This window comes from Oryctolagus cuniculus, chromosome 10 (genome assembly GCF_051225735.1).
Source record: "Oryctolagus cuniculus isolate XC-2025 breed Fujian yellow rabbit chromosome 10, ASM5122573v1, whole genome shotgun sequence".
Lineage (NCBI taxonomy): Eukaryota > Metazoa > Chordata > Mammalia > Lagomorpha > Leporidae > Oryctolagus > Oryctolagus cuniculus.
Genome location: NC_142876.1, coordinates 53,589,023 through 53,612,909, shown reverse-complemented (window position 1 = coordinate 53,612,909; position 23,887 = coordinate 53,589,023). Strand labels below are relative to the sequence as shown.

Sequence of the window (23,887 nt, the reverse complement as noted above, 5' to 3'; positions counted from 1 at the left end):
AACCTGCAGAACAGAAAAGAGTAATCATAAATCATGTAACTGGAAAGGGATTAAAATCAAGAATATTTGAAGAACTTCCATAAGTAACAAAACCATAATTAAGAAATAGGCTAAGGACTCAAAAAGATGTTTCTCCACAGATGACATAAATGGCCAATAAGCATATGAAAAGACAGTCAATATCACTAATCATTCAGAAAATGCAAATCATAACTACAATGATGGTACTTCATATCCATAAGGGTGGCCACTGTCAAGAAAAAAACTAAGTGTTGGCAAGAATATGGAGAAATTAAAACCCTTAAGTACTGTTGTTGAGAAATTATAGTGGTCTAGCAGTTGTGGTATGGAAGTTCCTCAAAGTTCAAAAACAGAAATATCGGGGCCGGTGCTGTGGCGTAGCAGGTAAAGCTGCCACCTGCAGGTTCCAGCATCCCATATGGGTGTCAGTTCAAGGCCTTGGCTGCTCCACTTCCAATCCAGCTCTCTGCTATGGCCTGGGAAAGCAGTGGAAGATGTCCCAAGTCCTTGGGTTCCTGCACCCACATGGGAGACCCGGAAGAAGCTCTTGGCAAAGGACTGGCTCAGCTCTGGCTGTTGCAGCCATCTGGGGAGTGTACCAGCAGATTCAAGACTTCTCGTTCCCTGCCTCTGCCTCTCTGTAACTCTGCCTTTCAAATAAATATTTTTAAAAAATAGAAATATCATATGATACTTGGTCAAAGTAAAATAGAAATATCATATGATCATATGTGTGCTTCTTGGTAAACATCCAGAAGAAATGAAAGCAGGATGTTGAGGAGTTAACTGCACACCCATGTTCACTGCCTACTCACAAAAGTCAAGAGGTGGGAGCAACCTAAATATCTATTGACAAATGAACAGATAAAAAAGTGGTGTAGGTGGCAGACATTGTGGTGCAGTGGGTTAAGCTGCTACTTGCAACACCTGTAACCCATAACACAGTGCCAGTTCAAGTCCTATATACTCTGCTTCCAATTCAGCTTCCCACCAATGTATCCTGTGAGACAGCAGATGATGACTCAAGTGCTTTGGTCCTTGCCACCCAGGTGGGAGACTAGGATGGAGTTCCCAGTTTCTGGCTTCAGACTGGCCTAGTCCTGACTATTGTGGGGTATATGGGGAGTGAACCAGCAGATGGAAGATAGCCTCTTTTTCTCTCTATTGCTCTGCCTTTCAAGTAGATGAAAATAAACATCAAAGGGGGCAGGGGCTGTCATTGTGGTGTAGAGGGTTAAGCCTCCACTTGCGGTACCGGAATCCCAGATGAGCACTGGTTCTAGTCCTGGCTGCTCCTCTTCCAATCCAGCTCTCTGCTATGGCCTGGGAAAGCAGTAGAAGATGGCCCAAGTGCTTGGGCTGCTGCACCCATGTGGGAGACCTGGAAGAAGCTCCTGGCTTCAGATCGGCTCAGCTCTGGCCGTAGCGGCCATATGGGGAGTGAAGCAGTGGACGGACCTTTCTCTCTGCCTCTCCCTCTCTCTGTAACTCTGCTTCTCAAATAAATAAATAAATAAAAATCTTTACAATAAAATAAACAAACATAAAGAGGGAAAATGCAATGTAAACACATAGCAGCAGCCTTTAAAGAGGAAATTTTGTTACATGCTATAACAGTAATGAATCTTGAGGACACTATATTAAGTGATATTAAGATATTAAGTCACCAAAAGACAAATAATCACACTTACATGAATTAGCTGAAGTTGTTAAGCATCATTTCACCTTCTGTTTCTATGAGTTTATCAAGAACTGGCAGTGTGGGAAATGGGAGTTGCTCACCCTGGAAGGCAGCAGTGAGGGATCAAGTACTTGAGCCCCTGCTACTCACATGGAAGACCCAGCTGAAGTTCTCAGATCCTAGCTTCCACCTGACCTGGCTCAGCCGTGGCTGCTGTGGGCATTTGGGGGAGTGAACCAGTGGATGGAAGAGCTCTCTTTGTCTCTATTTCAAATAAAATTTCTTTTAAAAAGATTTATTTATTTGAAAGTCAGAGTGAGTTGGGGGGGAGGGGGAGGGAAAGGTCTTCCATCTACTGGTTCACTCCCCAGTTGGCCACAATGGCCAGAGCTGTGCTGCTCTGAAGCAAGGAGCCAGGATCTTCCTCTGGGTCTCCCACGTGGGTACAGGGGCCAAAGGGCTTGGGCCATACTCTTACTGATCTCCCAGGCCATAGCAGAGAGCTGGATCAAAAGTAGAGCAGCCGGGACTCGAACCAGTGCCCATGTGGGATGCCAGCACTGCAGGCGACAGCTTTACCCACCACAGTGCTGGCCCCTCAAATAAAACTTTTAAGAAAAGGAAGGCAAGAATGAAATTAAGGATCCAATTATAACTGTAGTATTAAGTAGATAAATCAAGGGCAGGAACAGAACAGAATAGAATGGCCAGGCTATAAGAACACAAAGCAAGAGAACACTGAACAGGTAAAATCAGAGAGGCTTGCTCGGCCTCTGGACTGATGTGAAAGGAGGAAAGGGCACAATGACATTGAAGAGGTCAGCCTTGTCTCACAAAGATGTACTGCTGGGGAAGGTGCCTGAGGCTATGACTCCCCAGGGGGAGTAGCACTGGTCCCCTCAGTGTTCACACAGAGAAGGGCAGATGGTGAGCTCTAAAGAGCAGAGAGACTGCTACGGTCCACTGACAACCCTGGATTCCTGTCTCTTTTACCTGCTTGGTCAAAGTAAAATAGCTGGAAGTGAATACAGAGACCTGAAGACCCCTGATTTTGACATAGGCTTTTGATTTTATTTTAACCCCAGAAAAACTTTCATTATCCAGATTTACCCATGTTCCAATACATACACACCCCAGGTGTTAAAAACCTCCATTTAGATGCTTTTGGATGATTCAACTCTCATTCTATCAATCTGTGAAGATAAATAAAAGTTGATTCTATTCTTTAAATTTTTTTTTCAAAACAGATATTCCACAACTTCACTTGCTCTCAAAAATATGCAGGAATGTTTCCTACACCGTTCCATAGTGCCCAAGGATTTCACAAATGATTTGGGGCAATTGCTTACATAACTGACTCACAGTTTAGGAGATGTATGTCTCATACTTACCGTGCATACTGCTTGAGTAAGGTGTTTGCATCCCTGGCGATAAACGTTATGGACTGCATCAGGCCTTCAAAATAAACATTAAATTATCAAGACAAAAGCAAAAGAGGTACATGAGAAAAATTTCAGCTTTCAAAATTTATGTACTGAAATGTAATAAGAATTGTAATACTCACTGTTTCCTATACCATGAAAGGACTCCGTGTTCTAATACTACCCAGAATAATCTCCATCCAAAAAACCTTGAACTCTAAGAGGAAAATGAGAAAGGTTTCCCAGGCTGACACATCTAGATTCAAATACTTGGCTGCTAAAAAGTAATTAAGTTATGACAGCTACATCTGAGTCTTTTATCTAGATAGGAGTCCTGCACATTCAAAAATGATCAAACATGAATTTAGTCACTAAGTATAGGAACAAAAACATGCCACACAGTACAGGGTGACAGGAACATTAGAAATGCCATACTGAAAACATCAATGATGGATAGAGCTTATGGTTCTGACAATGCTGTTTATGGCTATTTACAGAAAATATATCAGTTGTGGGCTTCAAAGTTATGAATGAATTATGTCTTAAACAAGAGAAATAGCCTAAATTTATCTTATACAATATAAGCCTACATGCTCCTCAACTATAGAGGGACTACTTGCAAATGCAGAGAAATTATGTGCTCTACAGTTACTTACAGAAAATAACTGAACTCCAAAACACATTTACACTTGTAGAACCAGAAGAATTTTATATGTGCTTCCTATTTGACAATTTGACAGTTCAAATACTGGTGGGTTCCCAAGTCCAAGTTCAATGTTCATAATAAAAATAATGCTATAATTCCACAGTTTATTGAGAAAAAAGTATATTCCCCCATTACTGTCTATATAAACTTCATCACCTAGGAAAATCAGACTCTAAGTATAGAAGTGATGGCTAGAATGAGTGGATGCCTCTGCAAGTCCAAGTGCATTGTAGGATCCAAGAAGGATCAGGGTTACATCTCAATAAACCCACTGTAAATTGAAAAAGATCTTAAAGCTGAAAATGTGCTTAATATACCAAATCCTCTGACCAACCCAGCTTAGCCTGGTCTCCCTCAAATATGCTCAGTTAACTTACATTAGCCTACAGCTGGGCAAAATCATCCACCACACAGTCCACTTTATAATGAAGTGCAGAACACCTCACGTTCACACACAGACAGGCACTTTCTAGACACAATGCACATGTGAAAACACCGCATCTAAAGCACGCTGGCAACACAGTCCATTGCAGAGTCTCAGTTGTCTCCCCTTTTGAATGCCAGGATGACTGGGTGATAAAGCTCCCTGCTGTGCACAGGAGATCCAGAGTATTGTAACATATATCGCTCACCCAGGGAAAGATCAAAATTCTAAGTACAGATTCTACTTAATGGGTATCATTTTGGCACGATTGTAAAGTCAAAAACTCCAAAGTTGAACCATTCTAAGTTGGGGAACATTTGTAGTTAAGAATCAACTGAAAAACTGTCTTAACAGAAATGAACCACCTGAGACTTCTTTCCAGTTTTATAATTAAAAACTGTCCCAACCTACCTTCCAAAGTGGGCCTTCATATCGTTTCAGTGCTTTGTAGATGACCTGGTGAAAACACATTTTCATTTAAAAATGCATCTATATATTTCAAATATTTGAAAGTTTTTTTCTAAGGAGTGGATGTTTAACCTAGAAGTTAAGACACCCATGCCTCATCAAGAGAGAGCCTGTATTCAATACCCAACTCCAGTGACCCCAGCTTCCTGCCAAAGCAAACCCTGACAGGCAGCAATGAGGCTCTTTGGGTTCCTGCCACCCAAATGAGAGAACTGGATTCTCTCCAGCTCCTGACTCTGGTCCCAGGCCAACCCCTTGACTATTCTGGCCATTTGAGGAGTGAACTAGCAGATGGCAGCTCTCTCTGCCTCTCAAACATAAAATTTCTAAAAATTATTATTTAAGTTTAATCCATTATTACATACCTTATTACCAAGAAGAATGTGTTTCATTTCAGCACCTTGGGCAAGGTCAAGAGGTTTCTGCTCTGAGTAAAATACAAAGAGAAAAGTCATCAAGAACTTAATTATAGTATAAAGTTGAAGCTACAACTGCAGCATAAAATATTCCTGCATTTTTCATCAATTACAACTTCTCCTCAAAAAATTACCTACCAAAAGTTGTCACTTCACTATTTTATGATCTCCTTTTTGGTAACTAATAAGCCAACAAATCAGACTAACCTCAGAAAACTATAGAGGTTCCATGATCATTCAAGTCTTTCTAGCCTCAAACTATTATATCAGTTTTCTATGTTTGCTGTAACAAATACCATAAACTTAGTGGCTTGAAACCACACAAACTGATTAACCTATAGTTTGGGAAGTCAGAAATCTGAAATCCTGTTCACTTGGCTAAAATCAAGGTATAGACAAAATTGTATTCCTTTGGAGGCTTTGGGGGAGAATTCACTTCCTTGTTTTTCCATATCTAGTGGCTGCCTACGTTGCTTGCCTCATGGCCCTTCCTCCATCTTCAGAATCAACCATCCCAACCTATGCTTCCAACTTCTCCCATCATTCCTTTTCTCTCCATTTAATCTGATCCTCCTGCCTCCCTCCTCCCATAAGGATCTTTTTGATTACACTGGGTCTATCTGCATTATTCAGGATTATCCCCCCCATCTCAAGATACTTAACCAATCACCTCTTTGGGGGACCATTATTCAGTTTACCATAGCCACCCTGAAGCTGCCTCAGTGCAGAACAGATAGCAGAGGCAGTTCTCAAGCTAAGGGCATGATGATGCACAACTCAGGATGACAAAAGGAGAACACGAGGATGGAGAATCAGTCTTGCAAAGGTATTATGGTTTTTCAACCTTACACACAGAAACACATTTTTTTTATCATAGTTACTTATTGAGTTCTGAAATGGTACTTTATGAAGGATCAAAGATAAAAAAGGATCAAACAGCTAAAGTCATCTCCTAACTTCAAATACCTGTTAGTTACTAAAGAAAAACTACACATAAAACTAAAAAAGAGTCCCTTCAAACTAACTTATCAACTGGAACTTTGTTTATGGAATAAGGTGATATATGAGTATTAGACCAAATAACTTTTATAAATAGCAAGCACCTGACATGTGTTGGCAATTTTTTGTGTAAGTATCTCTTAATCATAGTCTGCTATGTGCCAGTAACTATTTTAGGTACTGGGGATGCAGCAATGAACATGATGGGAAAAAACTGGGGATAGGGAAAGCATTAGAAGGAAAGGCAGATAATAAGAAAAAAGATTTAAAAGAAAATAAACCATGGTAGGTCAAGATCTTTTAAATGAATGATGTGACAGAATGACTGAGATACCACTTTAGACTAGAGATTGAGGGTTTGATCTGAAGACCTCTCTAAATAGGCCATGTTTAAGCTGAAAAGAAAGATCCAACTCTGTGAAAATACATAGGAAGGGCACTGCATCAGACCAAACAGCTAATGCAAAGGCCTTGATATAGAAGTAATTTAGTAGGCAAAAATATAGTCAGGAAGAGAGAAGCCACATAACGGCTCTCCAAGTCAGAAGTTTGTCTGCCAGTATATGGAATCTGGACTTTATAGGGTAGAAAGCCACCGAAGGGTTTTCAGTAAAAGAGCTACATCATCTGATTCATGTTCAAAAAACTATGTCAAAATGTTAAGAAAATTATAACTGGGGAAATGTGAGCTTTTGTTATTTCATGATTTAGCAAAATCACTGTAATATAGGATAATATTGTTTTTTAATAGCTCCACTGAAATACAAATTCATGCACCTCCAATTCACTCACTTGAAGTATACAACTCAACCTGTAGTATGTTCACAGAGTGAAGCAACTATCATATGCTTATAGCTTCTTTAGATGAGCCCTTACCTTTAGCTCATATATTTACTAATGACATGACATGTTATCTGGCTCTGCTTCAAAATAATTTGGAGGGAGGGGGACAGTGTTGTGGCATAACGGGTAAAGCAGCCACTTGCAACACCAGTATACCACATGGGCACCAGTTTAAGTCCTGGCTGCTCCATTCATTTACTTACTTACTTACTTATTTATTTATTTTGACAGGAAGAGTTAGACAGTGAGAGAGAGAGACAGACAGACAGACAGAAAGGTCTTCCTTTTTCCATTGGTTCACCCCCCCAAGTGGCCGCTACAGGCAGCGCGTTGTGGCCGGTGTGCTGCGCTGATCCGAAGCCAGGAGCCAGGTGCTTCCTCCTGGTCTCCCATGCAGGTGTAGGGTCCAAGCACTTGGGCCATCCTCCACTGCACTCCCGGGCCACAGCAGAGAGCTGGACTGGAAGAGCAGCAACCAGGACAGAATCCAGCGCCCCGACTGGAACTAGAACCTGGGGTGCCAGCACCGCAGGTGGAGGATTAGCCTATTGAGCCGCAGCGCCAGCCATGGCTGCTCCACCTCTGATCCAGCTCCCTGCTAATGTGCCTGGGCAAGTAGTGGAAGATGGCCTAGGTACTTGGGTCCCTGCACCCACATGGGAGACCCAGAAGCTCCTGGCTTCAGACCAGCCCAGTTCCAGCTGTTGCAGTCATTTGGGAAGCTTTGTCTCTTCCTCTCTTTAATTCTGCCTTTCAAATAAATAAATACATCTTAAAATAATAACACAACAGGTGGGAAGTGTGTGTGGAAAGATAAAAGGAAAATAGCCACTACTGAAAATTCCTGAAAAGGCAGATAAGTACATAAAATAATAATACTGTATTTTTTTTTAATGATTTGTTTATTTGAAAGGTAGAGTTAAAGAAAAGAAGAGATAAAGAGAGATCTTCTGTCTGCTGGTTCACTCCCCAGATGGCTGGAGCTGGGCTGATCTGAAGCCAGGATCCAGGAGTTTCTTCCCAGCCTCCCACATGGTGTAGGGGTTCAAGGACTTGAACCATCTTTTGTTGCTTTCCCAGGCACATTAGCAGAGAGATGGATGGGAAGTGGAACAGCCAGGACTCAAACTGGCACCCATATGGGATGCCAGCACTGCAAGTGGCAGCTTTACCTACTATGTCACAGCACTGGCCCCTACTCTATTAAGCTTTGACAATTTCTGTAATAAAAAAAAAAAAGAAGAAGAAGAAGAAGAAACACTCCAGCTATGTAGCAAACAAATTGCAAATGTGGGCAAGAGAAAAGGAGGGAGAAAAGTTTCGAAGTGACAGCAGTAGCACGGTTGGAAGATCTTGGAGGTCTGGACTATAGAGTTGGTAGGAAACAAGAGACAACAGTAAATATGAAGAAAAATACAAGAGTTAGAGATTTATTCTGGAGGTAAATCTACAAAACTGTTGATGGAGAAACCTGAGGCTGATGATATTTCTTTTGTGGGGAAAACCAGTGTTAGGACATCAACTGAGAAGTTAGTAATTTGTTTTTCCCACCTAGCACATAGGAAAAAGACTTACCAAGGTCTTCCAATTCTGTCTTGTTTTCATTCTATCTACAGGGCACTTTTCAGAAATGATTCTTTTAGGTAGAAGGGAAGAAGATACCATGACTTCTTTCACAGAATTCTGCCCAGATACCAAAAATAAATTCTGAGCTCCTGCCAAGAGATGAACTCCCAGGACAGGGCTCTCATTTCTGGACTCAAGAATTCAATGAAAATTTTTTTTAAATTGAATGAAATGGTTTCCCTAACCAGATGGTCTCCATAACCAGTCATCTCAAAAATGCTCTGCATCTCTTATCAATCACAACAAAATACAGCAGAAATCAGAAATGATGTCACATTTTAAATTTTGCAGATACATATTTGTCCCTTAATGAGAAAAACTCAATAAAGACTCCAATTTACCTCAAATTAATTTACACAGAATACAATTTCAATTAAATCTCAACAATATTTACACCACGAAACTAAGAATATGATTCTAATTTTTTTTTACTTTTTAAAGTTTACTTATTCTCATCTTCTTGAAAGGCAGAGCAAGAGATAAACACAAAGATCTTCCATCTGCTGGCTCTTCTCACAAATACGTGCAATAGTCAAGCTGGGCCACACCAAAGCCAGCAGTCCAGAACTCCATCCAAGTCTTCACATGGGGGGCAGAGGCCCTAGCACTTCACCTATCACCTGCTGCCTCCTAGGATGCACTAGCAGGACGTTGGACCAGAAGTGAAGTAGCTAAAACTCAAACTAGCACTTCAACATGGAATGCAGGCATTCTAAGTGACAACTTAATATTCTACATCATAATGTCTGCCCAATATTTTAAATTTTATTTTCATCTTATATGAAAGACAGACAGTCCATCTGCTAGTTCACTCTTCAAATACCCACAATAGATAGCGCTGAGCCAGGCCAAAGTTAAAGCCCAGAACTCAGTCCATGTCTCCCAGTTGGGTGGGTAGGGACACAGCACTTGAGGCATCACCTGCTACCTCCCAGGATATACATAGCAGGAAGCTGGATCAGAAGCAGAGCCTGGCACTCTGCTACCAGAAAGATGACATTGTGGAAGTAGATGATAAAATAAACAGATAAGATCAAGGAAAATTCTTAAAAAGAACAGTAAGAGGAAATATTATTGGATATTAAAATATGAAAACAGGCCGGCACCGTGGCTCACTAGGCTAATCCTCCGCATAGCGGCGCTGGCACACCAGGTTCTAGTCCCGGTCGGGGCGCCGGATTCTGTCCCAGTTGCCCCTCTTCCAGGCCAGCTCTCTGCTGTGGCCAGGGAGTGCAGTGGAGGATGGCCCAGGTGCTTGGGCCCTGCACCCCATGGGAGACCAGGATAAGCACCTGGCTCCTGGCTCCTGCCATCGGATCAGCGCGGTGCGCCAGCCGCAGCGCGCCGGCCGCGGCGGCCATTGGAGGGTGAACCAACGGCAAAGGAAGACCTTTCTCTCTGTCTCTCTCTCTCTCACTGTCCACTCTGCCTGTCAAAAAAAAAAATATGAAAACAATTGTTAAAAGTGAAATGCTGGCAAAAGAGATGAGGCAATGAAAGAGAATAGTAAACATGAAAAGAAAATAGATTGTTAAAAGGTACAAGAGGGGATAGCACTATGGCTTAGCAGGTGGAGACACTGTCTGCAGTGCAGGTATCCCATATGGGCGTCAGTTTGAGTCCTGGCTGCTCTACTTCTGATCCAGCTCTCTGCTATAGCCTGAGAAAGCAGTGGAAGATGGCCCAAGTCCTTGGGGCCCTGTATCTACTTGAAAGACCCGGGGGAAGCTCCTGGCTCCTGGCTTCAGATTGGTGCAGCTCTTGGGCATTACAGCCATCTGGGGAGTGAACCAGCAGATGGAAGATATCTCTGTCTCCCTCTCCCTCCCTCCGTCTCTGCCTGTCTGTAACTCTGCCTTTCAAATAAAATAAATCTTTTAAAAAAAAAAAGTTACCAGAAAAACATGGGTAAAGAAATATTATTTAATAAAGGACACAAAGACAACTGATTAGCAAACTGAGGCTCTCACATCAAGTATCTTGCCCAAAATCCTTAAACTACATTCACAATGACCAATCTCTTTATCATGGCTGACAAGGCCTGGAAGGCCGGGCCTCTGGTCAGTCCTTCCACATCATTTAGGCTTTCCCCAGTTTGCCCTATTCCAGGCACCCTGGCAGCTTCCCTTTTCCTCAAACATGCCAAGAGCTCTCAACTCAGAGTTTTTACACTGTTTTCTCTTCGCCTTGAATGCCAGGGTTCACTGCCTCACTCAGTTCAACTCTGCACAAGGTCACCTCTAAGAACCTTCCTTTAGGGGCCGGCGCCATGGCTCACTTGGTTAATCCTCTGCCTGCAGCGCCGGCATTCCATATGGGCGCCAGTTCTAGTCCCGGTTGTTCCTCTTCCAGTCCAGCTCTCTGCTGTGGCCCGGGAGGCCAGTGGAGGATGGCCCAGGTGCTTGGGCCCTGCACCCGCATGAGAGACCAGGAGGAAATACCTGGCTCCTGGCTTCGGATTGGCACAGCACCAGCCGTGGCAGCCATTTGGGGAGTGAACCAATGGAAGGAAGACCTTTCTCTCTGTCTGTCTCTCTCTCTCTCTCTGTCTAATTCTACCTGTCAAATAAATTAGAAAAAAAAAAAAAAAAAAACCTTCCTTTAGATGCCTTCTAAGACAACACCATCCCCCTTGCTGTCATCACTCTCCATCCCCTTCATCGTATTGTATTTTCTGCAGCTCACTTCCTTACAGCATGTGTACACCCGTATTTATCTTTTTGTCAAAGCTCCAAGAGCACAGGGTCTGTCTGTTGGCTGTCGGTTCTCCAACACCTAGGACAGTTCTTGGCAAACAGCAGCGCCTCAGCATGCACTGAATAAATGAGTATGATTAGAGACAAGCCACTAGGAGAAAACAGAACAGAGTATTTACCAAATCTCTAAGTTTAGAATTCTAAATCAAAGAAGGCCATCAGCAAATTTGTTTAATAAGTGGGGCCTGCACTGTGGCATAGCAGGTAAAGCCTCTCTCTCCCTGCAGTGCCGGCATCCCATATGGGCACGAGTTCGAGTCCTAGCTGTTCCACTTCCCATCCAGCTCTCTGCTATAGCCTGGGAAAGCAGTAGAAGATGGCCCAAGTCCTCCCACATGGGAGACCTGGAAGAAGCTGCTAGCTTCAGATCGGCACAGCTCCAGCTGTTGCGGCATCTGGGGAGTGAACCAGTGGATGGAAGACCACATTCTCTGTCTCTGCTTCCCTGTAACTCTGCCTTTCAAATAAATAAATAAATCTTTTAAAAAATGTGTTTAATAAGTTAAAACATGTTTTTTAAAACAGGGAAAAGACTAAGAAAATACAGCTGCAAAAATATAGAAAGAATCACTGTCCTTATTACTAGACTTTTAGGCAAAGAAAATTGTATTAAATCCACATGAGGCACTATCTTCAAGGTGAACCTTGAAGACTATGCTTCTGGAGACTATGGAAAACACGGTTGAGGCTTTTTAAAAAGTAGGATTTTAATATGTCAGATCTATTAACTACCCTTAAAATGAAAGCAGTAGATACTCTGAGATGTTCACCAGCCCACACCTGCTCACCATGCTCTGAACATTGCCATTTCCACACTCCCCAGGGGAAGCCCAAGCAATCTTATTTGTACCACATGGCCCTGCCCCACAGCCGCTAGTGACTATATTATGAGCACAGTTACTCACACAAGTAGGCACTGGATTAAGTTCCTGACTCCAGACCCTAGCCCCATTCCAGCCACTGCAGGAATCTGGGAAATGAACCAGTGAATGGGACACGGCATTCTCACCCTCACACATGAAAAATAACTATCTGCCAACAATTCCTGAATTGCCATCTCTAGCCAGGCTTCTCCTCTAAATTCAAGCTTCTATTTCCAACTGTCCCATTTGGTTTTTACATATGTATTTCAAAACTTCAACGTCTTCAACTCCCCACGATCAGCAACTGCTAACTCATCCCTTCTGGAGCCTTTGTTTTCTTAGTGGAAATTAAGATGCACACTATCAAATCATGGTTGACTCTTCTCTCAGGCTATTAGCAAACCTGAGCACTCCAAAATGCAAAGTCAGTCCAAACACTTTACCTTCATCTTTTCTGCCACTATCCTGATACAATCCAGTACCCTCTCTCATCTCGACAATTCCAACAGTCCCTGCACTGCTCTCCTCTCCTCTTCCTTGCCCTCCTACAGTCTACACTATTCAAAACTTGACTGATCAGTTTTCATAACATGAACCAGATCTTGCTACATTCTAAACCCTTCTACACCTTCCCATCTCACATGGCCAAAATCTCCACGGAATTAGGGACTTGCTGTTTTTAGTCTTCAGTGCTTTAGATTGGTACTACTTGTAATAGGACCTGGCACGTGAGTACTTGACAAATAACTTGTTGAATCAAAGTGTTTTCATTACAAAACACTTATATTTAGTCTTTTTAACCAGTAGGGCAAGCCTTTCAGCTTTGCTTCTCCTTTAAAATTCTCATCTCTTGGGAATGCATTTGGCCCAATGTTTCAAATACCCATATCCCATGTAAGAGTACCTGGTTTCAAGTCCCAGCTCTAATCCCGATTCCAGCTTCCTGATCACATATACTGTGGGAGACAGAAGGTGATGGCTTAAGTAGTTGGGTTCCCACCACCTATCTGGGAGACCTGATCTGAATTTCCAGTCAGGCCTGGCCCAATACCAGCCACTGCAGGCATTTTGGGAGTGAACCAATAGACGGAAGATCTATCTCTCCCTCTCTCTTAGCTTTTTAAATAAATTAATGAATAAATAAATGAACAGGTAAATAAATCTTTATAAAAAATATATGTCCCATGGGAGTGCGGGTGGGAAGAATCACTATGTCCCTAAAGTTGTATTTATGAAATGCATGAAGTTTGCATTCCTTAAATAAAAGGTTTCTGGGAAAAATATTTAAAAAAAGAATTCACAAGGAAAAAAAATCTATGTCCCAACTTATTTTTATTCAGACCATGAACATTTCCTTTTCTAAATTACATTCTCTGTCTGAATAAAATCATCAAGTCCTTTTTCTAATATCTTGTTCCTCATGAATCTTTTTGCCCAACTATCTAACCTGGTTTTTTGTGCAGTAGAACCTGCATTTTCAGAAATGAGTGCTGGGCATTTAGTCACTGAATTCCACAGCATTTTCCCAGTGTTCAATTTCTTCAGTCCAAGTTGCACCTGACACTAGTAACAGCCTACCCCTTTAGTCTGCAATTTCTTTCTTCTTTTGCCTTCTAGGAACTGTTATTTCTCTCACTTCTCTAGAGTGCTTCTCCTTCTCCATGCCCAGTTTCTCTTTTTAGCTTTTATTCCAGGAAGAGCCTATGTCTCAAGGGCAAAGGGAAGGCCTTTCTGGGGAAGTTGAGTTTGAGCTAGCTTTTTTTTAAGATTTATTTTTATTTATTTGAAAGGCAGAGTTAGAGAGACAGAGATAGAGAGACAGACAACTTCCATCTCCTGGTTCACTTGCCAAATAGCCACAACTGCTGGAGCTGGGCTAATCGAAAGCCAGGAGCTTCTTCCAGGTCTCTCACATGTGTGTAAGGGCCCAAGCGCTTGGGCCATTAGCAGGACTGGAAGGGAGCTGGATTGGAAGTGCAGCAGCCAGGACTTGAACCAGCACCCATATGGAATGCTGGTACTGCAGACAGTGGCTTAACCTGCTATGGCCCCTGAGCTTAGGGTTTGCCAGATGGACAAGCAGAGAATAGACAGATTAGCATTTGCGAGGTAAGGACAGCATGGTTAACCAGGGAACCTGAGTCTAGATCTGCACTGCCCAGCACCGTGGACACTTAGTGCATGTGGTGATTCAGTACCTGAAATGTACCTGTTATGGTACAAATATAAAACACCAGATTTCGAAGACATAGAACCAAAAAGGGAATGCAAAAAATCACTGGTAATTGTCTTAACTAAATGGTTACATGTTGAAACAGTATTTTGGGTATGTTCCTTTAAGCAAAATATGCTATTAATGTTCATTTCACCTGCTTTTTGTTTTTACTTTTTAAATATGGCTACTTGAAAATGTAAAATTAGTTATGTGACTCCTGTTCTCTGGTACAAATCTAACCTGCATTTATAGGGTTGTGCCATACCACTCCCTTCATGCACCCTAGGAAGTACCAACCTGAGGATAATTTGGCTTTTTTCACTTTAGTGCCTTTTCTTATCTTCCCTCTCAAATTCATGCTTTTCTTTTCATCTTTCCTCTCAAATTCATGCTTATCAAGATCTTCCTAGGTAATAATGGCATTGTGCTTCTATTTAAAGCATATGGAGGGTGCCTTTCATCACAAATACAAATAGCAGCATTTAGTAATGGCTATTTTTTTTTATCCTACTAGAACTTCAGGGTCTACATCAAGTATCTCTTCCTTCATGAACTGATTTTTAATTACCCCAACCCTTCTAAAAACATGCAACTCTTACTAGGTGTTATGAGTTAAACATTATTCTAGCTGCTAGGTAAACCAGAGAGCAAAATATTTAGGCCTGCCCTGAGGAATTCAGTCTCATGGGAGACAGTTAGATAACTCAACAATTACCATGCAGTGTGATTTAGGCTCTTACAGAGGTGAACATATGATCTCACGGGACCACTGACAAGCCTTTGTCCCAGCTGGCAAGGAACAGGAAGCATTCTAAACAGGCCCTGGTAGAATGCTCTTCTTTTGAATACCCAATATACCTTTTGCAGCTACATTTTTGGTTATCCAGCTGTCTTTGATACTGTCACATATTTATAGCTGATTCTCACTCTTGCAGGTTACATATTTGCAAACTTGCCTATTGCTAAAATGTATCTGTAATCCTAAAATCAGTATTGGTGGAGACCTTTTGGTCACTCACAGACATGCCTGCAATGGTGAAAAATTCAAGTTACCCAACACTCACTTTCCCCGGTGAGGTAGAACTAGGCAACAGCCATCCTTTTTGTTCCAGCCTTCAGTGAAGTCTACTGTTACATTTCTGTAGTTTTGGTTGGCGATCTCACAGTTTAAAAAGCTGTCTAATATTCCTAAGCATGACATGGCAACAATGCACCTTAGAGAAAGTGCTTAGAGATCAGGCACCAGTTACTGTGCTGGTGGCAATGAGGTCACCATTAATTAAGCTACACTACATATTAAATAAGAAGTTTTTATTAAAAAAACATAAAATGGTTATATATTGATCAACTGATTCAAAAAGTTGTGACTTGAGGCTCACAGTATCTACTAATTCAGTGTTGGTGGCACTTTACAGATCACAACTACCACAAGTAACAAATCAACTGCACTTATCTTCTGCAGATGAGATCTATCAAAGTCATCCTTAGTGCTTGCTGTGGAGATGCATAACTACATATTTAAATCTTAAATCAGAGGCAAATTAATGTTTATTTTTTTCTTATGTGAAATAACCTTGGCTTCAAAAATAAATAGGTGTCACAGTTTTGTAAAGGCTGGATACTAAAAATAATTTTATACACACTGACTTTATTTTATAGCTTCAAAATGACCAACAATGACCGTCATCAACATGCTTACCATTTTTGTTCTTCAAATTAGGGTCTGCTCCACTTTTTAGAAGCTTCAAGGCACATTGCTTATGGGCCCGGTAAGCTGCACAATGCAAGGGTGTATTTCCTAACTGATCCGAACAGTTAACGTCAGGAGGATTGGGCCTATTGAGCTAACAATTAAAGAAATGAAATGCAGAATTATATTTCCAAGACAGACTTTCTCTGCTAACCCCAGGAAGGAGCTCCAGCAGCGCATGGACAACAGCCAGCTCCTTGGCACCTAGACCATCTGTCTGGCTTCTCACTCACTAAACCAGCCAACCCTCCCACCCCCATGCCTGTCCTCAGATGCCACAAGATCTCAATTCTGTATCTGGGTTCCCAAACTCTCCCATCAACAGACAACACATACTATGCCAGCACCACTCCATGAGACCCTGAAATTAAGATCTCACTACGATCTGCTTGCTCCTTCCAGTCCTGTAATTCACACTTGTGACAGCAAAACCACGAATCAGCTGAGCACAGCCAATCCTTCAGAAGAGTGAATCCCACAAATGTTCAATGTGTAAACGGCAGAGCCCTACTGAATCTGCTATTCCCACCTCACTGCCTTAGAAACTTCTTCACATAGTCTCCATTTCACAAAATTTAAAAATGTTTTTAGCCACTATACTTAGAAACCAGAGGCCTTTTCAAACGAGCTGAAATAACTCTTAAGTAAATGGCAATGCTTCAGTGTTGAATTTAGAGTCTCATGTTTAATGAGAATATGCAGGAAATGGAAATTGCAAAGTTGATCTCCTAGAAAGAAAAATAAAGTGGGCAAAGCTTTCAGTCTGCTCTAATATGACATCAATACCCCAAAATACTGTTTATTCTTTGCATATTACTTTCCAGAAGTATAGCATTCCTTTCAGAAATCATCACTCATCACATTTAGAAAAACATATTCCTTCATAGGATACTGTGCAAAGGAGCTACATATAGTTTGTAGAAAAATAGAATTAAAAGATAATGTACATCTTCCATGAATCTTTTGAAGACCTTTTGTATGTTGTTTCAGTTTTAATTGGCTTAACATGAAAAAGTTTAAGTTGCCTTTACATTAACTACTTGCTGTGGAAAATCATTCTTATCAATCAAATTTTCAATGGAGGGATACAAATGTAAATCAGAAATCTGGGAAGAAAATCATCCTTTGATATGTGTCCTGATTAAATGATGACCATGCTCACTGTTTTCACATATTCAAGGACTTTTATTCTATTTTATGATCTCTGGATTTCTTTTTGGTGCCACGTTCACTAAATTATGAACTGAACAATGAATGAAACTTTTTCTGCAGTGTAAAGCAATGCTTTGTGGATTTTTACCAGAGCTGTGAGTTCTGATGTTTTGCCTTCTCTTGCTGCTGCTAAAAGTAATTCTTCAAACTTTCTTTGTTGAGTCCTTTCTACAGCTGCAAAAGAAATGCACATTAGTCAGTCAGAATCCTATTAGAAAAATCATTACAAAGACAAGTGAAAAATCATTACAAAGAATAAAGTGATCATGGTAAGAAAAATCAACACGTTTTGAATTCTAATTCAAGTAACAAACTATATGGTTCTCACTGCCCTACATTTCAGATTAGAGTTCAAGTTCTTTCAGGTTTGGATGAATTTGTTTATATCCAGAGGTACTTTAGTCACTATGATATCCATCACAAATAATTATGAATTACTTTTGCATATTGAAATACTATTAGATATTTGCCTTGGAAAGGTAGGTAAATGGGTTTCACACCTTTTGGAACTTTAGAAATGTGCCAAATAACATTAAGAAATAGCATTAGGGCAGACATTTTGTTTAGCAGTTAAGGTAACACTTGAGACACCTGTATCACTCAATGGATTAAGTCCCAGGTAAGCTTCCAAGGCTAATGCACACTTGTAAGGCAGCATAGGATGGCTCAAGTGGCTGGGTCCCTGCAACCATGTGGGAGACAGACTGAGTTCCCTGGATCCCAGCTTCAGCTTGATGCAGCCCTGGCTGCCACGGGCATTTGGGTAAGAGACATTTCTTTCTCTCATGCTGACTCTACCTTCAAAATAAACAGTATTGGTAGAAACATGTACAAAACCTTATAAATACATGTAGACTGCTAACAATTTACTTACATATTTCCAGACTATAAAAGTTATTTTAAGATTTATTTATTCATTTGAAAGTCAGAGTTACACAAAGAGAGGAGAGGCAGAGAGAGAGAGAGAGAGAGAGAGGTCTTCCATCCGATGGTTCACTCCTCAATTGGCCACAACGGCCGGAGCTGTGCCAATCCGAAGCCAGGAGCTTCTTCCAGGTCCCCCACGTGGGTGCAGGGGCCCAAGGACTTGGGCTATCTTCTTCTGCCTTCCCAGACCATAGTAGAGCTGTATGGGAAGTAGAGCAGCCAGGACTTGAACCAGCACCCATATAGGATGCTGGCGCTTCAGGCCAGGGCATTAACCCGCTGCACCACAGCGCCGGCCCCTATAAGAGTTATTTTTACTTCTTAAACAAATACTATAGCACTTCCTAAGTGATAAGTGCTACTCAAGGCACATTAAAAATATTAATGCATTAGGGGCCAGTGTTGTGGTATAGCAGCTCAGGCCACAGCCCACAACACCAGCATCCCATGTGGGCGCTGGTTCTAGTCCCGGCTACTCTACTTCCAATCCAGCTCCCTGCTAATGCACCTGATGAAGTAGCAAAATATGACTCAAGTCCTTGGGGCCCTGTACCCATCTGGGAAACCGGGATGAAGCTCCTGGCTTCAGCCTGGCCCAGCCCTGGCAGTTGAGGTCTTTGGGGGAACAAACGAGCAGATGGAAGATCTCTAATTATACCTTTCAAATAAAATAAATATTTTTTAAAAATGTTAACTCAATAAATCTTAACTTGTAAAACAGGTATTATTATCATCTTGACTATGCAGACAATGAAACTGAAGCATCAAGATGTTACAGAACTTAACTAAAACCACACAGCCAGAAAGTAGAGAAGGTAGGATACAAACTTGGGCAGGTTGGTTCCAAAGTACAAGCTCTTATCTCAAGGCTGACTTTCATATGTGTGTGTGTGTGTGTTTGTGTGTATACACATATATGAAAAGCAGTAATTGTTGGCAACCTAGCTTAAGTGCCTAGAACATGTAAATGAAGTATCTTTTCTGTTAGATCTGGTTTCTGTTTTGGATTACAGAAAAGAAGCAATTTCGCCGGCACCGTGGCTCAATAGGCTAATCCTCCGCCTGCTGCGCCAGCACACGGGGTTCTAGTCCCGGTTGGGGCACCAGATTCTGTCCCGGTTGCCCCTCTTCCAGACCAGCTCTCAGCTATGGCCCGGGAGTGCAGCGGAGGATGGCCCAAGTGCTTGGGCCCTGTACCCCATGGAAGAGCAGGAGGAAGCACCTGGCTCCTGGCTTCGGATCAGCGCGATGCGCCGGCCGCAGCGCGCCAGCCACAGAGGCCATTGGAGGGTGAACCAACAGCAAAAGGAAGACCTTTCTCTCTGTCTCTCTCTCTCACTGTCCACTCTGCCTGTCCAAAAAAAAAAAAAAAAATCAACTACCTAGTCTTAGCCTCCTGCATATCCTAAGCATTTATGATAGTGCACAATGCATATTTGGTCAATAAATATGTACTGAATAATTAATGGTTAATAATGCTGGTTGCAGATTTTAAGTAAAGGAAATAAAATATACTCTAATACTTCTTTCTTAGTTATCTAGGTGCATAAAAGAAAATAGGGATTAGGAGTTGAAACTCTTGCCTATGTTCCTGGAACGTGTTCCATACACTTCCTGTCATGTGTTCTTTCAGGGCACTGAGAAAAGACTGCTAGTCCAAGCAGCACAAGCAATCATTCCCGTTTGGGACAGGGGCTCCTACAGTACTGAGAAGGTTCTGTATCTTGATGTAGGTTCTATTTATATAGATGTGTTCCATTTATGAAAATAGTGAGCTGCACATTAATGAAATATGTTTTTCTGCATATATTTTATTTTATTTATTTATTTATATTTTTTTGGACAGGCAGAGTGGACAGTGAGAGAGAGAGAGAGAGAGAGAGAGAAAGGTCTTCCTTTTCCATTGGTTCACCCTCCAATGGCCACTGCAGCTGGTGCGCTGCGGCCGGTGTGCTGCGGCCAGCACGCTGTGACCAGCGCACTACGCTGATCCAAAGCCAGGAGCCAGGTGCTTCTCCTGGTCTCCCATGGGGTGCAGGGCCCAAGCACTTGGGCCATCCTCCACTGCACTCCCGGGCTATAGCAGAGAGCTGGCCTGGAAGAGGAGCAACCGGGACAGAATCTGGCACCCCGACCAGGACTAGAACCCGGTGTGCCGGCGCAGCAGGTGGAGGATTAGCCTATTGAGCCACGGCACCGGGCATATATTTTATATTTCAATGAATTTTTTAAAGCAAGCATAACAGAAAGGCGAGTTGCCTGGTTTGATTGGCTTATGCTGTATAAATGTGAAGAAATATTTCACTGTGTCCCATAAAAATGCAAAAGTGTTACATGCACATGAAAAAAAGGTTTTTAAATTTTTAAAAAGCCAATATTCCAGATCTAATAAAAACATCTATACTATAAAAATTTAATATGACTGTCAAACTCTTCTCAATCAGAATATAGATTAGTAGGGATCTTAAAAGTCATGTAGTGTACCTCTATCCTAATATATATATATATATATATCCTGATATATATATATATTTATATATATATATATGCGCAGTACTATATTAGAAATGAGGAGAGTACCTGGCAAATATACTACATTTGTGAGAAAATTACTACTTTGCAATCACTATAATAATTATTTAGACAAGTATTATCACTGAATACTAAAACAACTAACTATAAAGTTCATTGGTAAATAGGATGCTTACATGGTCTCAACTTTTATCCCCAAAGAGAACTCACTAATTACAAATGGAAAAAGACAGTGGGCTACTGAGTGATCAGTTAGCATCACCAGTAATGAAACAAAGTGCCCCATGTTTCTGGGGTGAAACATCCCATCTCTGTTTATTACCCTATGACATGGACTCTGCTCTACCTGTGATCTTGGTGAGTTGCTCCACACACATTCTTCAGTCTGCCAACAACCCATTTAATGCTCTATCCACAGATGATACTATATCTGGCTAAGGGGATCTCATTACAGCATAATCACTCAATTAAGTCTCAGCTTCTATTTCCCAGGCTAGGACAGTATCAGCTGACAAATCATATTACTAGTCAAGTCAACCAAGGCCTTATTCACATGCAGTTTGGGTTTTTGGAAGGGTCTTACAGCACATCTTTACAATTTCCCTTATTAAATGTCAACTTGTCACACTCATCTAACATTCCAGTCTGTCAGGAAAAATCTCAGTTTTGGTTCTCATCTTGATACATTAAAATGACAGGACAGAATCAAAAATAATACCTCATCCTCTCCATTGGGTCACAATATATTCATTAAATGGTAGGGACCACATCTAACATGTTCTGCATAGCTGGGAATCACGTACTACAGTGGATGTGCCGATTCACTTGTTCACTGGCAATGAGCACATTCATTTTAAATGCAGAAATGAGCAAAGGCACTGACTTAGAGATGTCTGACGAGCAGATATTACTTTGTAATTACAGAACATAGGAGACAATTTTAATTCTGAAGGCTGACTGCAAAGTAATAAAAAGCAAAGTAAGAATCAATACCCTGTAATACCTAATTATATTGCCCTTTTCTGCATTTCAAGTAAAAACAAACTGTGAAGGCCGGCGCCGCGGCTCACTAGGCTAATCCTCCGCCTAGCGGCGCCGGCACACCGGGTTCTAGTCCCGGTCGGGGCGCCGGATTCTGTCCCAGTTGCCCCTCTTCCAGGCCAGCCCTCTGCTGTGGCCAGGGAGTGCAGTGGAGGATGGCCCAGGTGCTTGGGCCCTGCACCCCATGGGAGACCAGGAAAAGCACCTGGCTCCTGGCTCCTGCCATCGGATCAGCGCGGTGCGCCGGCCGCAGCGCGCCGGCCGCGGCGGCCATTGGAGGGTGAACCAACGGCAAAGGAAGACCTTTCTCTCTGTCTCTCTCTCTCACTGTCCACTCTGCCTGTCAAAAAAAAAAAAAAAAAAAATGTGAAATTGCTACTCTAACTCAATACCTTTACCACAAAGTAGAAATTAAAGATCTTCTCTTCTCTGCTTTAGAAAGACTACCAACAAGTAACAGCAGCCATGCATTATCCATTCACAGAATTATCCTATGTTGATCTTTCATCTTTGTAACAATGAAGCTGATCCAGCACGGAATGACTGCCACCTGTCCCGCTGTGATGAAGGCCACAGGAAAACCCTGCTGGCCAGAGCTGACTTTCCCAGTAGCAAATGACTCCCAACAGCTGTGCCTCCTACCGTTTTTCTCGGTGCTGCACGTTTGTGCTTCTCCATCATGCTGCATAAGCTCATCTGCCATAGACCTTCAGGTCTCTAAATTCCTGATTTTTTCAAGTACTCAAAAACAGATTTTTTTAACTTGTAACTTTGTATAAATTATGAGTTTATTTTAAAATGTTTGATTTTTTGATTGATTCACAATATTTGTACATATCACTGAAGTACAATGTGATATTTAAGTGGGGAAACTCCCATTTGGATAATTTTATGTCTACTTAGTGACTTTCCAGTGATTTTATCATTAACACACAGGCTTGTTCTCATCTGTGCTGCTGTTTCAGAAGTCACTTTATTCATTTGCTCAGCTTGGCTACAATTCAAGTAAATGCTGTTCATGTACTTACCTTCAAGCATGTTTCTGATTTCTTTGTCATGAGTGGCTTCCTTTGCTGTCTGTCCACTCCCATTAACAACTGTGGTATCAGCATTATATTCTAAGAGAAGCATTACCAACTCCTAAAAAAGAAAAATATTTTGAGCTATTAAGACTTTATTGCATTACAGTTTTTTCCAAAACAATGATTACTATATTTTCTAAAAAGTACTATGTATGAATCTTTATATCACATCAGTTATGCGTATAATAACAGATTCAACTAATTCTCATAACTGGCAACTGCCTGAACAGTTGCTAATGCTACCAACTTCTATAATTTTTAATCGAATTATTTGGTTGCTTCATCAAAATAATTTGTGTGGTCAAACTAAATATGCAAGTAAACAAAGCCACTATTTAAATTAGGATAAGTAGTACATTCACTTCATAGCATCTCTCCAAGAACTACTGGGAAATAATTTTCCCAACAAACTCTAGATAATTTATAATTAAGTTAATCTCATAGAAGATAGAACATTATTTCCTAAAGTAATGCAGGCTTATGAATATTCATATACCACTATCAAAGAATCAGTATAAAACAATACAAACACAAAAGCCAATATTTCACAATCAAGGATATTCACATTTACTCTAAGGGTTAATTACTTTTTTAGAAATTTCAAACTAATTGGTAACATACAAAGGTCATGAAAAACATTATGGAAGGTTTTTTAAAGTTCATGGAAAATGTCCACTGTGGAAAAAACTATGAATTTAAAAAAAATTTGACAACAAAATAAAGTCATCTTTTAGTTCCATTTTCCCACTAATTTTGAAGTATCCTTGTAATTCTGATATCACTGGGTCTCTTATAAAATGAGACTGCAAAGAAATAGAGAAATAAGGAGACAATGTTAGGTATCTGCTACACGGCTATCCTGAGATGCACAGCAAACAAGGAGGGTCTGTGTTAGAGTCACACT

At 41.3% G+C, this 23,887-nt stretch overlaps 1 protein-coding gene across 20 annotated transcripts in view; it reads right to left on the bottom strand.

Annotated features, from left to right (window-relative positions):
- OSBPL1A (oxysterol binding protein like 1A) overlaps window positions 1-23,887 on the bottom strand; it is a 230,497-nt gene that overhangs the window by 175,441 nt on the left and 31,169 nt on the right. For 15 of the 20 annotated variants that reach the window (XR_016214098.1, XR_016214099.1, XR_016214100.1 and 12 more), the window contains 7 exons: window positions 22,930-23,041; window positions 17,490-17,575; window positions 16,139-16,283; window positions 5,087-5,148; window positions 4,665-4,709; window positions 3,267-3,340; window positions 3,094-3,157 (listed from right to left, as the gene is read on the bottom strand). Coding sequence is in view for 12 of the 20 variants with exons in the window: in XM_070050375.2 (XP_069906476.2) it covers window positions 3,094-3,157; window positions 3,267-3,340; window positions 4,665-4,709; window positions 5,087-5,148; window positions 16,139-16,283; window positions 17,490-17,575; window positions 22,930-23,041 (588 nt within the window). In the remaining 8 variants the exon portion in view is untranslated. Of the gene's footprint in view, window positions 1-3,093; window positions 3,158-3,266; window positions 3,341-4,664; window positions 4,843-5,086; window positions 5,149-16,138; window positions 16,284-17,489; window positions 17,576-22,929; window positions 23,042-23,887 lie in introns of those variants that run through there. The other 5 variants (XM_070050380.2, XM_070050381.2, XM_070050382.2 and 2 more) reach the window with 2 other exon arrangements.